Consider the following 17,131-nt stretch of genomic DNA (forward strand, 5'->3'; position numbering starts at 1 on the left):
CCTACTCGGCTTGCAGCGCTTCTCCCTTCCCTTCTCTGTTTAACTTACTCTTCGGTTGGATACCCCGGTCCATACGCTTTTGAAGCTGCTCAAACCGTACAAGGAAACTCAACATATCTCCAATTTAACCCCTCAAGTATAGCGCTGTATCCTGGCATGCTGTCCTTTTAACTTTCCATATTTACTAAGCACCTACCCAGTAGGAGCTACCGGTGGTAAACAGCCATACAGCAGCTCATTAGGGGCCCTGGGATCCCCTATCCCTCCATTTCACATTTGAAACATCTGCAACACAATGAAAGTGAAAGCCCCCCTTCCCTCTCTCCTAACCAGGACACCACGAAAAGCACACCCCAACATACCACCACTTTTTCCAATCAAATCACATCCCCCCAATATTGAGAGTCTAATGAGGAAGCAATTTTTGAAACTTCAACTTTTTTGAAACTTTTGACAAGAATACACAATGGTGGGACATTCAATACCTACAAAAATACTTAGACCTAAAAATCACCCCCAGGGGTTTGAGAATAAAAAACCGATGCGATTTCCTAGACGACAGCATGTCAGAGTGAAGGCTGAAGTGATAGACATTTAAGTCATCTGGACTAACAGCCCTTTAACCTTTTGTACAGGATTTTGCTGTTCAGTTTTCATGGGATGGTAGACCCCACAGCACCCACAAACCTATGAATACATTAGAAATATATATAACAAAAATAAATGGAGACTATACAACGGTATTAGTGGAAAATATTGCCTGTTGCCCTTTATTGGGGTTAAAAGCAAAATATATATTATTCATTTAAATTGAACAACACTTTTTTAAAACTTCAACCATAAGATCTATACACACATAAACTTTTAAAACCAGTTAGAACTTCAAACATAAATTAGCTCAGTCACCCAGACTCGAGCCATACTCATCACACGAGTCCAATATAACCTTAAACACTGTCCAAACACATAGGCCCCGTTCCCACTGCGCGATATGCAAATCGCGCTTTTGTCGCGCGATTTGCATATTGCGCGACATCGCGAGATTTGCCACGCGATATCGCGCTCAAGCTTGCATTGAGCAAGCTTGAATCGCGGCTAAATCCGCTCCAAAAAGGGTCCTGCTGTAGCGACACACGACCCGCGACAGCAGGACCCTTTGCCCCATTGAAATGCATTGGAGCGCGATATCGCGCGGTAATTTGCCGCGATAACGCAGGAATTACCGCGCGATAAATCGCTCAATGTGAACGGGGCTATATGTGGGCAACAATACCCCCAAAAAAGGATAGCCGCAACAAGGGAGAGAGGTAGGTTGTGTTGAAAAAGATCACTGCTGAGGAGAGCTTCTGACTGGAAACATTTAAAGGTGAGTCCAACAGCTGATTGGTTGTTTATTTTTTCCCTCCAAAACTAGGTAACTAATCACGACCACCTTAGTCCTGAGATCTTCCTAGTGACAGCAATCTCCAGGCAGAGTTGAAGTGACAGCTGGCAAGGGTAACCTGAAACAGACGAAATGGGGAAACCAGAAACAGCCCACAGAAAGTTCTAGAAACGCTGTACCTTGCTGTGACTAAACCTACTGTTAAATTAGTAAATTAAGTGAGCGCAGGGGAGTGACACAATCCCATGGGGCCACTTCATTAAATTTGTGGCCATAACAATATACATATGATGTGGTGCCGTAACTACAATATCACTTTGGGTAGCACGTAACGTTCCACATCCATTTTATATCAAAACAAAATACTCCACATCAGAGCAATATTAATGTACTTTAGGAGTGACCTAATGTCAGTGTATAGTGGGCTAATGCCTGCTATCTGCTATCAGCGCAGAGCCAGATGTATCCTAACAATATTGTTGGGAGCCACCCGGCTGCCTGATTGACAGCTGGCTCTGCCTCTCTCGAGCCAGAGCCAGCTGTGCCCACCCCCCTCCCCTGTCTGTCCCTCCGATGAGTGCTACAGGAACAAAGAGGGGAGGAAGGAATCCCTTTGGGGGCAGTGACTGACACAGACATCCCAACCTGCAAAACCTTATTTCAGGGAGGTTCCCGTCTCATTTCAGGGAGGTGCCCTTTCTGTTTGTTTTTTTACAGCGGCCGTCGTGAGAATATAAAATAAATAATAATGATAATTTAATATATATATATATATAAACGCTGAGGAGTAAAGTCCCTGATACACAGTTGACTAGTTGCTATGGGCAGCAAATGAAATAAATGTTCTCTATAACTAGACAACCAGGACATATAATTGATTCTATATTATCCAGAAAGGGTTAACAGCACTCTCTCAACCCTGCAGCAGTAGATCTCAGTGCCTGTACCTGCTCTCAATAGTAGTCTATGTCCGCCGTCTCTGTGCAGCAAGTAGCGTCTTCCTTCTGAGACAGAGCCAAGCGAATGGTTTACTCAGAGTAAACCTTTCAGGGAGAAAATGCCTCTCTTGCGGACGTCAGGGAGCCGCTATCTAATTGAGGGAGACTCCCTGAACATCAGGGAGACTTGAGATCCCTGCTGACAGTCACAGGAGACTGTGAGCTGAGTAATCAGTGGTCACATGATCACCCAGATCTCAGTATACAGAGCCGGCATGTGACAGCTGCATAACAGCTCCAAGTATTGCAAAAGAATATATTTTCCTCTCTCAATACTTTTGCTTTAATTTCCAAGGTATATCTGTAGGGTGTTCGCTGCCACTCCCCACTCCTACAGGTTTATTATAAGCCCGTGTTTTACCCCTATACTTCTCAGCTCCATCTAGGGGCGCTAGCTCCATGCATACAGCATCCGCCCACCTATATGGTGGTAGTTTTATAAACAAACACGCTAGAGTGGGCGACCCTCTTCCTGCCAGCTGCTGAACGTATGGCCCAATCAGCGCAGGAATGACCGCTCTGGCTGGTTTACATGTGCAGTGTGCTCTCTCTCTGTTGCAGTAGTGGGTGAGCTCAGCATTGTGCAACAGAGGAAGAGAGCATGAGCGGCCCATGCGCAGGATTGGACTGAGCCAGAGCGCTCATTCCTGCACTGATTAGGGTTGCCACCCGTCCGGTTTTCAACCGGACAGTCTGGGTTTGGCGTCTTGTGTACGGGTGTCCAGCCAGCGGGCACCCGTACACAAGACACTCTGCTGACACCGGCACTTTAAATTTTCTCGCAGATGCGGCTGCGAGGTCCTTGGTAAGTGCGATCCACGGCAGCCGCTGCCGCATCTGCCTGAAACCGGATCTTCCTCTGAGCTGCGGGCAGCCTGTGTCTGTTTACAGGTGCCCGCAGCTCAGAGGAAGAGTCGGGTGGCAAATCGGATGATGGGTCCGCATGTGGGGGCTGGTGGCTTTCTTTAAACCTGTGGACTACTTATTAATATACTACAGAAGCTGCAATGCACAGGTACTTATTTTGGAAATAGGATGTAAAGGTGAACTAACCCTTTAAAGCAAGGATGGGCAACTCCGGCCCTCCAGCTGTGCTTTACCTACAAATCCCAACATGCCTCTCAGACTTATGCTTGTAAAGGTGCCCATACACTGCACTAGTCTCGCACGAGAATCGTGGGAAATCCCGCAATCGTACGAGAATCGTGCAGTGTGAATGAAGGCGTGCGACCGTTTCTACTGTACGGTCGCACGTCTTTTGTTTAAGGAGCATGCTAGAAAAAGCGTACACTGCCCGTTCAGCATTGCGGTCATCGGAAGCCTGCCCCTCAAGTATGATCTGCCTGTCCAAGATGGGCAGATCGTACGTTTTTTTAATTACTTTACAACCATCGCAAGACTAAGGTCTTGCGATGGTTGTAAAGTGTATGGGCACATTAACTGTCAGTTTTGCAATGCCTCATGGGACTTGTAGTTCCACAACAGCTGGATGGCCGGATTTGGCCACCTCTGCTTTAAAGTGGCCCTGTCATTAGTAAAAATTATTGGAACAGGGCAAACCTGGAATGTAAGTAAGTGAATGCATACCTTTCCTGCTGCATGCGCCACCAGTTCAATGGAAATCTTCAATGAGTGGGCAGAAAAAAATGTTTTGCCTGCGGCGCTTGGGGTGTCATTAAGTCCCTGTTTACACCTGGGCATTTTGACGCTCAAAGCTAAGTGCGACAAAACTCTCAACGCAAGAAATCCTGTCCATTTCTATGGCCGCTGTTCACACCTGAGTGTTTTGTCGCAGCTAAACCCTGGAAAAGGAACATGAGCTTCTTTCGGACAGATTACAGCACATTTGGCTGCATCGACTTCCATGGAAGTGCATTAAAATGCATTTTGTACACTTCTGTGCACGTTTACGCACACGTTTCCTCATTCACAGCAATGCATTTCGATCTGCTCAGTAAAACACAGGTCTTTGTGCATGCACGTCTAACACGCATACAAATTTGCAAAACGCGCACACCGTGCGAGGGAAAGACGTGTGTAAAACGCACGGAAATACTGACGCCTAGGTGTGAACGGAACCTACCAAGTAACGACGCCACAAGCACATCACATGTGTCACTGCGTTGTATGAACGAGCATCAGTGCACATCACCAGTTCAGGCACCCGGCACTGTGCACTTCGGTACAAATGGGCTGGATAAGGAGCCTGCAAAAGCTGGAACACTGCACCCACAATTTGCTTATCACAGTTGCAATGGTCTGCAGGATCCAACACAGAGAAGAAATGCACTTTTTTTTTTTTGTGTCAATATGCATTTCATATTCTTGAGACTGGTGCCTTTAAACTGACCTATCTTTATACATTCACCTGGAAGAATTCAGACTTCCCCTCTAAGCCATCCAAATAGTAAAGGGATTTTTATACTATGATATAAACTAATAGCAGAGACAACACTGGGCCGGGCTGAGACATCCAGCAGACCTAAGGAGCCCTGACATCCCTATAATGCCTTCATTGCCCCTGCACTAGACAGCAGCTGATCACATGACCGCATGTCACATGACTCGCCTTTTAAACATGGCGGCGTCCGGCATCCCGCAGTGGAACGATAGAGCGGAGACGCTGCATCGGAGGCTGGAGGGTCTGCGGGAGGCGGACAGGGACGGTGAGGAGCGGAGGAGATCGGGTTCGGGGGCAGACTTGGTTCAGTGATGACATTAGAGTTCAGATTTGGATAAGGAGGGGAGACAGCAGCAGCAGGGTGTGGTCTGACCGATTAGGGGCACATGTGACACCCGAGGATTGGCATGACAACTGCTCAGCCTTGTATAGCCTGTCACTGTAAAGTTTATGTAGAACTACAGGTGACAGTATAATCTGCCGGGTGGTGTAGGTGCACACCAGCATTTATCTCTCTAGTATTAAGATCATGGAAGGATATGCTTTGTTTACATTCTGTAGTCTGCAGTCTAAAGTTGCAGACTGCAGCAAGCCATGCTTGCAAGATCAGACTGCCATACACATGCTTTTTCTACCAATAAGCTAGTTTGCAAAAAAGCCAGGGTTGTCCCTATAATGAGGCAGCCTGGGGTTGTTGTCTCAGGTGGCATCTCTTTGGGTCATGTGAGGGTCAGCATATAGAATGGCATGGTTGCTTTCTTGCATAATGCCTGCAGCCCCCTTTCTGACCAGAGTGTCCCAGGTTAGAGCCGGGCGGGGAGAAGTTTAAGGACCCTACACATCTATCCGCGCAGTTCTTAACAACCTGGGACGCTTTAACCAGTGTCCCGTCCAGCCAACTCAACAATCACCACGTGTGTCATGGCAGTTAGCTCGCCAGGGATGACCTCATCAAATATGATAAATCTTTTAAAGAATATTTAATCAAAAAAAAAAAACATACTGAAGTCAATTTACGAAAGCTGCAACAGATGCCCATGGCAACCAATCCGATTCTTTCATTCCCTTTCAAAGCTTAACTGAACAAAATGAAAAGAGAAGCTGATTGGTTACTATGGGTTTCTGCCTGCTCCAGTTTTGATAAATGCAGCTTACCAGTCCTTAGAAGTGGTGGCTGCATTCGTTTTCATAGTTCAGTACAATGAACACCTGTTGATCCTGCCAGAAATGCAGAGTCCTTGTCACTTCCTGTGAGCTGAACTGAAAGGACAAATCCTGTTGTCTTCCTGATGTAAACAATGAATCCCCCTTCACCCATGTGACAGAAATGAAGAGAGGAAGACCAAGACTTGATTGAAGTTCAGCTCTGGTGACAACCATTGCTCCCTCTATGGATACAGTGGAGGGTAGTGTTGTCGGGTAGCAGAGGGTTGGACAGGAACCCTAAGGCCTTGTTCACACCAAGCGCGTTCCAGGAGGAGAGCAGATCTGTTAGACCGGATCAAAACTGCGCCCAATGTATTCCAATGGTATTTTGGGCTCAGCTTTCAGTTCCAGAGCATGTAACGAAAAACTGCAGCAAGACCTATTTTAACTGCTCTAGAACGCACTGAAAGCCCATTTTAAACTAAAATATATATATATTTAACCCAAAACGGCCTGGAGCGCATCAAAAATGCGGCAAAAATGCGGCCCAACCCACTGCACTGTGTGTGCAGAAACTCGTGCAGATATGGTCTTCATTTGGTGTGAACAAGCCCTTACAGAAGACGAATGAATCCACCACATCTAAAGACGTGTATGCTGCAACATATATCTGGACAGGATTCTAGATAGTGTTCCAGCAAATAGTGAAAGTGACATTAAACCCTCAGATTTTTTATCATAAACCAATACTGTAATGTGCGCCTTACTGTAATCCATGGTTGTTTCCCTTCTCTTTGCTGCTCTTCCTTTTAAATCCTCATGTCTTCTCATGCTTGGGGAGAACTTCCCTTTGCAGCTCAGGGCCTCTTCCTGTAGTGCTGGCTCAGGTTACAAGCCTATACAAACCAACACACAGACACCGTGTATCCATTCCTGAGACAAGGCAGTCTGCTGCAAGACAGAAGTTCTGCCCAGCATGAGAACAGATACAGATTTAAAAGGAAGAGCAGCAAAGAGAAGGGAAACAACCATGGATTACAGTAAGGCACACATTACAGTATTGGTTTATGTTAAAAAATCCGAGGGTTTAAGGAAGTCTCTGACCATCTTCTGTGGCGTGTCTGCATTCTCTGACCATTTCCTGCAGTGTTTGCCCGTCTCCTGGGGTCGCCTCTCTGGCCGTCTCCTGGGGTCGCCTCTCTGGCCGTCTCCTGGGGTCGCCTTTCTGGCCTCTGGCTGTCTCTCTTTTTTGTAATTTTAAACATCATCTGTAGTATGTTTGCAGCATCTGACCATCTCTTGTAGCATGCACATAGTCTTTGATTGCATTTCTGCAGTCTCTGAGAGATTTCTGTAGAATTTTATATTCACTAAATATTATGTGTGGCCCATTGGTGATGTCAGGGGCCGAACTTGAGTCCCCCTATTTCAAGTGAGTAGACCACCACTGGTATAGACAATAGAGATATATGTTTGTGATTATGCACAATGAAGACAATTGCATATACACAGAGCTATTTGTTGCACCGTCCACTATGTTCTCAGTGGCCGTGTGTATAAATGAATATACTATGTGTATGGTAGATCTCATTTATTGACTTCACAATGGAGTTCATTAAGCTTCCTCCTTTGCAGTGTTTGCAGTACAGCTTAGTATAGCACCTTATACAATATTCATAACATTGAGAGTAATAAATGGTCCATTAGTGCTCCCTATAAACACATCAGTGATAACACAATTTCTGACCGTTCATGATGATGAAATCATGCTTCTTTACTTCTTGTTCAGCCTTTAGGCATCTGAGATTTTGTGGGTTAATAACAGCACCTTACCGAGTCATTTGCAGTATGTCTTTAATTTCTGTAGTTCAAATCTGCAACATTTTTGCAATGTACAGTGTAAGGGAGCGTTCTGCACAATAAATAGAATAGGAAACCTGTGAACAGTAAATACAGTTGATGAAGCTTTTAATCCGTTCGAAGCAGAGTTTTGATCAGACTGAATAATTACCAGATTTCTGTATATTTCAGTAATGCCAGCGCCAGCTCTTTAATCCGATTCCCATCTCCAGGCCCTGGGTTGTCAAAGCTGGTGGGAAAATCTTGCACCTGGTGTCTCTGTGGGGTACAGGAAGTTGGCGTGTGATTCAGTCCACCAGGATGGGGACATAGATGATGTGTCAATTTTGGGTGGGATGTAAACCCTAAGGCCCTTTTCACTATCCGATCTGGAGAGGAGCTGTGCATGGATCCCCTCCTAATCGGAGCGGTATGGATCAGATGTCACCGCTGTGACATGGTGTCCGTCCAATTTTTTTTAACCATCTTGCGATGGAGGAAAAACCTGATATCCGTACCCCATGTGACCATTTACATCAGATTACCCCTCATCTGCCACGATCAGGTTTGGCAAACCGGAACACCGTTCCCTTTGTTTTTCAGGACCTGACTGGAGCCAGGGGCAACTTGATGTAAATGGACACCTGTACGTTTAGAACCAGCTACCCATAGACTTGTATTTGTATTCGATCGAGTCCGCCTGAAAACTGAATGACTTCTAGGATCTGTGCCGATGGCCTTTTTGTTTGCTTCATGCGGGTTTTACATCTTTGCAAATATATAGGAATGCAAAACCTGCTTTAGAAGTTCAAATGCATGTGACAAGATAATCAACTGCAGGTCAAATGTACCCGGCAATGAGTTTGAGTGATCTCGGAAGCTACTCAAACTGGTATTAAAATGATGCCATCAACACAGGCAATTAGTTTGCTAAAGTGTCGTGTATCATAAACAATTTCCGTTTGCATTGAAATGGCCACTTGCAGTGCCAATTGGAATCCCATGTGACAGGGCGACGATGCAGGAGCAAAAAACTGGGAGACCGGTACAGAGCATGCTCATGTTTTAACAGGAAGTACCAGAACAAGGTTTTTCAAGGTGCGATCAGCAAATGTTTTTTTTTTTTTTGTAATAACTACGGATTTGGAAATATAAAGATTAAATAAACAAAACAAAAAAGCCATGTACTACTGTTAGTGTAGTAGGCAAAGCGCTAGAAACGCCCAGTGTCACATTGCACAGGTGTGTATGGGGTGTAAGCGATTGAGTGTTCATGTGCAATAAAGGGTTACTCCACTTTTGTTCAATACTTAAAATGTGTCATATACAGGGGTATGGAATTTTTTTTTTTTTTTTTACTACTTGTCCAGGTACTATAGCACGGGCCCCATCTTTTTGTCCCACGTGACACTCTAGTTGTCGTGATATAAAAAATACTTTTAACAAAAACTATATTTAACTGTGCAAAGAAGTGCTTCTTATTGGTCAGCACAGTTAGATGAGTGCTCACAATGTGTGAGTGAAATTCAATATCCATAGTGCAGGGCGGCAGTATGGGGTACAGACGGTACATCTGTACTGGTGAAAGGGAGGGACAGTTTGCCAAAAGGTAAGTATAGAGGGGGGTAGGAGGCCAGATTTGAGCGGGTAATTCAATTTTCCTAAACTACTTGGGCAAGTGAACTTACCCTTTAAAGGAGAACTATGAGGTGAGTGCTTTTCACTCACCTCATAGTTCTAGCCGACCTGTGACAGTCTCAGTGTCACAGGTCGGCTAGAACTATGAGGTGAGTGCTTTTCACTCACCTCATAGTTCTAGCCGACCTGTGACAGTCTCAGTGTCACAGGTCGGCTAGAACTATGAGGTGAGTGCTTTTCACTCACCTCATAGTTCTAGCCGACCTGTGACAGTCTCAGTGTCACAGGTCGGCTAGAACTATGAGGTGAGTGCTTTTCACTCACCTCATAGTTCTAGCCGACCTGTGACAGTCTCAGTGTCACAGGTCGGCTAGAACTATGAGGTGAGTGCTTTTCACTCACCTCATAGTTCTAGCCGACCTGTGACAGTCTCAGTGTCACAGGTCGGCTAGAACTATGAGGTGAGTGAAAAGCACTCACCTCATAGTTCTCCTTTAATGCACATTGTGAGTGTTCGAGAGCGCTGCTGCCTAGCTACCACAAAATTGTACACACTTATGATGCGTCTATTTGTATGTAGATGGCGGGGACAGCGGGGTTGGTTTTTAAAATTATTATTTTTTTTTTTATCAATTTATATTTTATTTTTTTCCCACTTAACTATATTGCTATCACACAGGGGCTAACAAGTAACACATGTAAGGGGTTCGGGCACCCTGGAGGGGGTAGACTGAATGTCCAGGCATTGCCGGAGGACCCGCATCCAGGAGGGGGGGCCTCTGGCCTCCCCCCTCCATCCCTGACCAAGCCTGGCCACAGACAGAGCAGCATGGCGGAGTTGAAGAGTTCCAACGGGTTGGTGTGGAATCCCCAGCTGGGCTGAGCTGCAGAACCCAGTCAGGAAGCTGGAGAATCTGAATGAGCAGCCCCAGAACCAAGCCAGCGCTGTCAGCAGCTGCCCCAGCAGCCCGTACCTGCTGATGCCGCCGCCACCTCCTTATTCTGCAGTTCATCAGCCGGGCACATGTCTGTCCCGGCCCGTTGCACTGTACTAGGCCAGTGCCTCCTTGAAGCGGCGATCAGAGGATCTGAAGGTGAAGTGTTGCAGAGCAGGTATCTGTGGGGATGGAAGAACAGCGGGAAAGGAGGAGGTTGTGCCAGTGTAGATGTGTGTGCATGCTCTGCAGTTATTGCTCTTGACCTCTGAACTGCATGTTACTCCTGAACTCTGCCTTATTTACTCCTGAAATCTGCACTGTGTGTTACTGCAGACCTCTCAATTCTGCATTGTTTACTCCTTTGTGCTACATTATTTGCCCCTGACCTCTGCGCTCTGCCTTATTTACGCCTGACTTCTGTCCTACTCCTTACGCTGAATTCTACATTATGCACTCCTGAACGCTGCGCTACATATTTCTGACCTCTACCCTCTTACTCCTGACCCCTGCACTCTGCATTAGTTACTCCTGACCCCTCTACTATAAATTGCATACTTTTGATCTAGAGCTGCAGCTAACGATTATTTTCAAAATCGATTAGTTAGCCGATTTATTAAGTTCGATTAATCGGATAAACTTTTTTTTTTATTTAAAAGAATGGCTCCAATGATGGACTACTAGTTTGTATTGAGATTGCAGTGCATCACAGGAGCGAGCTTGGAGCGGTGGAAGTAAAAAAGAAAAAAAAAAGTGTGGTGTGCAATATAGTGAAATGAAAAGTGTAAAATTATGCAGCAATGAATGCAGAATGGCACCGCCTATAGAGGACTACAAATCCCAGCAATAGTACATTATACAGCACAATGCGGAATTCCACCAGCGATAGAGGACTACAACACCCAGCAATACATTATAGCTGGCGGTATTCTGCCTTGCGCTGTATAATGTATTTCTGGGTGTTGTAGTCCTCTATAGCTGGTGGTATTCTGCATTGCTGTATAATGTATTGCTGGGTGTTGTAGTCCTCTATAGCTGGTAGTATTCTGCATTGCGCTGTATAATGTATTATTAATGCAGAATACCACCAGCTATATTGGGATACAACAAATCCCAGCAATAGATTATACATACAGTGTACAATGTATTGCTGGGATTTGTAGTCCTCTATAGCTGATGGTGCATTGCTCTGTATAATATAGAGTACAATGTACCATCAGCTATAGAGGAATACAAATCCCAGCGATACATTATAGAGCACCATGTGTGGGGAGGGGAAGGCTTACCTGAGCAGTCTTCCAGCAACTTGTTTCTGAGATCGGGCCTGTCTATCGGTGGCGGTCATCCGCCCACACCTGCTCCTCCTTGCTTCTTCTCCCCGTGTCCCAGTGCCGATCGTGGATTTGGGCGGACAGTGAGCGTGAGGCGCAGGGAGGAGGCGCGGCGTGTGGATGCGGGTGTACGGGTCTGGCAGTGGAGAGCGTGAGGTGGGGAGGAGGAGGTGTGGCGCGCAGCGTCTGTGGAGACGTGAACAGGGCCAACCAATCAGAAGCCAATTAATCGATGATTGAAAAAGTTGACAACTTTTTCAATAATCGATTATGTCGATTTGTTGTTGCTGTCCTATTTTGATCCCTACACTGTATACTGAGGCTCAAGTTTAAAATTTTCCAAGTGCGATTTTTGCCACACCCACAATGCGCCACATACACCGCCTCACTCCCCTAGGTGACTGGGGGGCCCCTGCAAGATGGGCTGCATGGGGCCCCATGATTTCCAGTGGCGGCCCTCTTTGGAGAGGACAGGTTCACTTTATGGAGCCTGCCCTCCCAATACAGAAGATCAAGCACAACACAGATCACTTGTACAAAACAAGCAGCGACTCCCCTGCTCTACGTTTAGCTTGGCTTGCCTGCAGCTAAATGTAAAGACAAAAAACACCTGCCAGGCGCCTGGAACTGCATGTGTCGGGCATCGCACACCCCTGATATATAAATACTACATAAGCCATACCTGGCAAAAAAAAAAAAGCATGGTTGGATTTCTATAGGATGTTACTTACGTGGTTGTTGTGTACAGAATGCCCCTAGAAACCTATCTCCTGTGATTGGCTCAAATCTGTTCCTAGAAGTTTTTCTTATTACATCTGGGACTGCTCAAGTGACTATAGCGATAAGGCTACATGGCACTGAAGTTATAGGATATAGCTCAAACATTTTATTTTGGACAGAGTGGGGGAAGGGTTTAAGACCTGCATCCCTATTAACGTTTTTTCCCTCACCCACTTTTCCAGGTCTAGTGTTCACTGACATAGGAAATGAGGGAAATCTAGCCAGTGGGGAGTGGGACACAATCGGCACTAATTACCTAAAACGCGTCTAACCCTTCCCTGCTACACTGAAAAGTAAATGAAAAAGTTTGGACTCACTTTCCACATAAAACCATGTTTTTCTTTATTTAACAGACCCACTGTTATTAAAAGCATCTGCTACATTACAAAGTTTGAAGGACACGTGTTCCAAAGACACCCAGAACTGTAATAGATTACCATGTCTGCGCCTTTATAGTCAGGTAAAGTATTATCACAATGCTCTCTATAGGATTAATCATTGTAATTGTACATTCTTTATAAATGTCAGCTTATTCCTTCAGATAAACACCTATTTGGATTTTAAAGTATATTTGCATATAGTGGTAGAGCCAACAGAGCACATGCTTCATGTTTCTATCTAATATTAGCTAGCATGTTGTCATTAAAGCATCTGTCTGAGCCTGTCACATGAATTGTTTAATCTGCTTAAAGATGCATTTTTTTTTTTTACGTATTAAATGTTTATTGTGTTTTTTCAAGGGCTAAACATTAGACAAAGGTAGGTTGGTTTACATTGAGACAGGTAGTGTAAGCATAAAGGTGCCCATACACTGCACGATTCTCGTACGAGAATCGCGGGAAATCCCACGAATAACAATCGACATGTGTCACTTATTTTAGACAGAAAAAAGAATAATAAGCCCCCACCAGACATACATGGGGGCACGAACAGCGACACGGGCTGAAGGGAGTGGGTAAAGAGGGGGGGAGGGGCATGGGTCGGGTGCAGTTTTGCCAGGATCAACTAGAGGAACATACATCTCATGATAACTGTTACCAGGTGGGTATGTGTGTTTAGTCAGATGGTACATTAGGTGCATTTGGAGGTGAAAGATGCATTTTTAATACGTTTCATACTACTTTTAAAGTAGTAACAAACTGTGTTTGTGGAAAGGAGCCACCCTAAAACAGGACATCAGGGCCAGTGCTCAGGAGACCAGCTGATTCTTCAGGCTAAACAAGCTAAAACTTTTATGTCCTAGACATCTTAGTAACCGAGTTAGAGATAAGAAACTGTGAGGTATTTTACATCTCCAGTATCTTCCAAAAATTCAATTTTCTGTTTTCTTGCCCTTTTAGATTTGCAATAAAAAAAACATCCTGCATCAGTGTTGCTTTCACTCAACATCGCTTTGTGTGACATATGGTCCTGCCAGAATATTTGATGAGAGATGAGTGGATGTTATTCTCTCAATGCAGTAACATTTCTGGGGATCCAAATGTCTTGACATGAAGACACAATATTGCTATCAATTTTGGGTTGTAACTTTTATGGGTTGTTCACTCAGGCACTGGATGCTGTTTCACTGGGGAGAGCAGCTCAAAAGGTAGCCATGGCCCAACCACTGCACTGACCAAGGACGCCACAAGTACATCCTACTTTTTTGTTTAGGTGCCATTGGCAGGATTTACAACCTTCCAATCCCCCCATTCTGCAGCCGATCTAAATAAAATCCTAAATAATGGGGGGGGAAATGGATTAACTACAGCATTCTGGCCCATATAGAAATGGGTCGTTATCTACAGTGACGTTTCTGAAGACCTTTGTGATGCACATGGCTGACCTATGTTTTTTTATTTCACTCAGTTGTTTACCTTCCGCAATATAAAAGAACTGTTCTTCTGCAGGCTATATTAGACATTACTTACTATGAAGAGAATCGGCTTGTGGATGAAGAATTTGCGAACGATGACTCCCTGCAGAAAGTCCGAGAACTTATTCAGATTATTACAGAGCCAGAGACTTTATTTGAGGAGAGCAATGCTTCTAAACAGGTGCCTAAAATTGTTTCATTTATGTTTCTGATGCACCCATGTTAAAGGAAAATTAAAGCCTCGTATGTTTTTGCATATATCTACTGCTAGTAAACGGTAGATATATGCAAAAACATTTAAGAGAGAAAAAAAGTTTAAAAGGGTTAAAACTTACCTGTGTCTCCGCCGCACGCTCCCGTCCGAACATCTGAACATTCTCGGGCGGGCGCAAAGGATCATGGGGCTGGCGCATGCGCAGTTCACATCTTTGGCCGGGATACGAGGAGAGACACAAGGTAAATTAATGCAGCAGAGTGCACCCGCACAGACTCCATGGTACAGGAAGTGCCAGGAAGAGAGACGAGTCAGAGCTGGATCAGAGACCGGCGCCAGCGATGGACAGACTACTGGAAAGAAGATGATCGGATCAAGAGGCATCATTTAAGGTAAGTCCTTACACTAGCATTGGGAGGGGGAGGGTGGTAAAAAAAAAATTACTTTTTTTTTTTTTTACTGTCGCTTTAAATCCACAATAGGCTTTGTTCACATGGGCAGCAGAAGTTACTGTGCACTGAAAAAAGGAGGTTCGTGTGTTCAAGGGGAACTTTGCATTACAATACCATGCCACAAATGTGTAACAAGCAATTGGTACGTGGTTGTGGAGCAGTCCCATTAACAGCAGTGGTTGCGTTTGGCTAGCAGCATTGCCTGGCAAACGCGACTTGCTGTAAAAAATTTGCTACGGCATGTACACAAGCCTGAGCAGCCAGGTTTTGTGTGAGCAGCAAAAATGCTTATCAAGCGTTTTTATTTTCTTTAACCACCCGTGCAAACAAGGCCTTCGTGTTGGGAAAATGGAAGGAAACCTTTTTATTTTGACTGGCTACAAAATGTAGAAGATGTAAAAAGTATTCCTGTTTTTTGTTATATTGAAATCCTGCTGGAGAATTTTAAGCGAACGCAATTCTGAGTGACTGTACTCCACTTTGAGCTTTTAAAAGTCGTGGCCAAGAGCGAACACCACCACATGTCAGTAACAAAGTAAAACAAAATTGTAGAGGTACACAAGTCTCTTCTGGATAATGAATATTAGCGGTCATCTTCTGGTATCTTCCCTTAGGAAAATCTCGGCATTTTAAAAAGAACAGATACAATTTAAAGTAAGGAGACCCTTACTGTTTCTTATTGGTTGACAAAGGTTATAAATGGGGGGGGGGGGGTGTCCACATTATAAGCCAAAATGCAATTGAGTTGAATGTAAGCATATGTTATTTTTGAGGAAGTTTAATAATAAAAAAAAAAAAAAACAGATCTCAGTATTTTATGAGTGCAGATGAATAAATATCTTTTTTTTTTATATTTCAGCTACAATGAAATTGGGTGGGGAGAAAAATCACAATCATCTTCCTAGACAACAAGCCTACTTTAGGTAGATACAGAAGATCAGGCTTGAGAACAACTCCATCTGGAATGTTCTACGTCTTTACAGATGAAGTTTTCTCCTCCTTGAGATCTCTTTAGTCCTTGGGAGCATTACTAAGGATCCTCTTGAACCCATTAAAGATGCTACCATTAAATGGTTGTCTTTTGAAGATGGCTTTTTTGTTAGCTGTTACTGCAGCTAGAAGGGTGGGAGATCTTTTTCTTTATCCATTAAAGAGCCTTACTTTATGATTTTTCCAGATGGAGGCCTTCTTAAGCCTGGTCCTTGCCTGGTCCTTTTGTATCTACATAAGTAGACTTGCTGTCCTGGAAGAGTGTCAATGACACCATTATGGGTAAGTCTAACTGGGGATTTTTTTTTTTTTTATTAGCATTTCCACCTTGACATGGATGTTGAGGAATGCCTACATTGGCGGAGAGGAGCCTTGCTCTACATGTACTGTCATACAATTGGTGAAAGAGAGAACTGGAACCTGAGTGACCAGAGAACTTTCCACCAGGTAAACACAGCAACCTAATCAGCTCTGTAGATGCGATCATATGAGATGGCTAAGGCCGGCCTACACTGTTAGACTTTCAATCGGGAAAAATTCTGACAGTGGGATGCCCTGTTGGTTGGTTTAGTAATCTGCTTTTGTCAAAGAAGCCAGATCGAAAATGTTTGGCTGAACGGTGACTTCAGGCAATCAGCTGCAGTTACTAGTCATGCATTCTGACAGTGGTATGATCAGAATGAGAGGCCATGTGGTCTTTAATCCTAAATGTCCTTTGATATTGTTATGGGTTTCTTTTGTGAATAATCACTTGGTAGTGGCTGCACTTCCACCCGAAAGGACCCCAAACTGCAGAAAGGGACTTGGATAAGTCAGTTGAAGGAAAAAATAGAAGCCCCACCCAGCGAAGAGTCCAACTTCTGCATACGCCCTACCTCTGTACATGGTTTAATTTGATGGTCACTATTACTGTTATTTTCTTCAGTCCATATCTAATTCTCCAAGGGAATCTTCCCTGAATTGGCTCTTTCATGCTTTTATATCCTATATCAATAAAATAATTTTGGACTTTTTTTTCCCCCCTGTATTCTTTGCTTCAATGTATTGTGACAGCGGAAGTCTTTGACTGTCATACAGTACCCATAAGAGTAGATTTGGTCATCTGCATTGTTTAGTGTGGATGGAGGAATCTGTTAAATTTTTTGGTTTAGCTTGAAGGCTGAACAAT

The 17,131-nt window shown here is 44.4% G+C and overlaps 1 protein-coding gene across 1 annotated transcript in view; it reads left to right on the forward strand.

Moving 5' to 3' along the window:
* Window positions 1-4,925: 4,925 nt before the first annotated feature.
* The window catches only part of CUNH5orf51 (chromosome unknown C5orf51 homolog), a 26,028-nt gene continuing 13,822 nt past the window's right edge, over window positions 4,926-17,131 (forward strand). The window contains exons 1-4 of the mRNA XM_018568458.1: window positions 4,926-5,048; window positions 12,806-12,912; window positions 14,342-14,488; window positions 16,282-16,410. Of these exons, the coding sequence (XP_018423960.1) occupies window positions 4,928-5,048; window positions 12,806-12,912; window positions 14,342-14,488; window positions 16,282-16,410 (504 nt within the window). The 5' untranslated portion in view covers window positions 4,926-4,927. The remainder of the gene's footprint in view (window positions 5,049-12,805; window positions 12,913-14,341; window positions 14,489-16,281; window positions 16,411-17,131) is intronic.

This window comes from Nanorana parkeri, unplaced genomic scaffold (genome assembly GCF_000935625.1).
Source record: "Nanorana parkeri isolate BGI_ZX_2015 unplaced genomic scaffold, ASM93562v1 scaffold1191, whole genome shotgun sequence".
NCBI lineage: Eukaryota > Metazoa > Chordata > Amphibia > Anura > Dicroglossidae > Nanorana > Nanorana parkeri.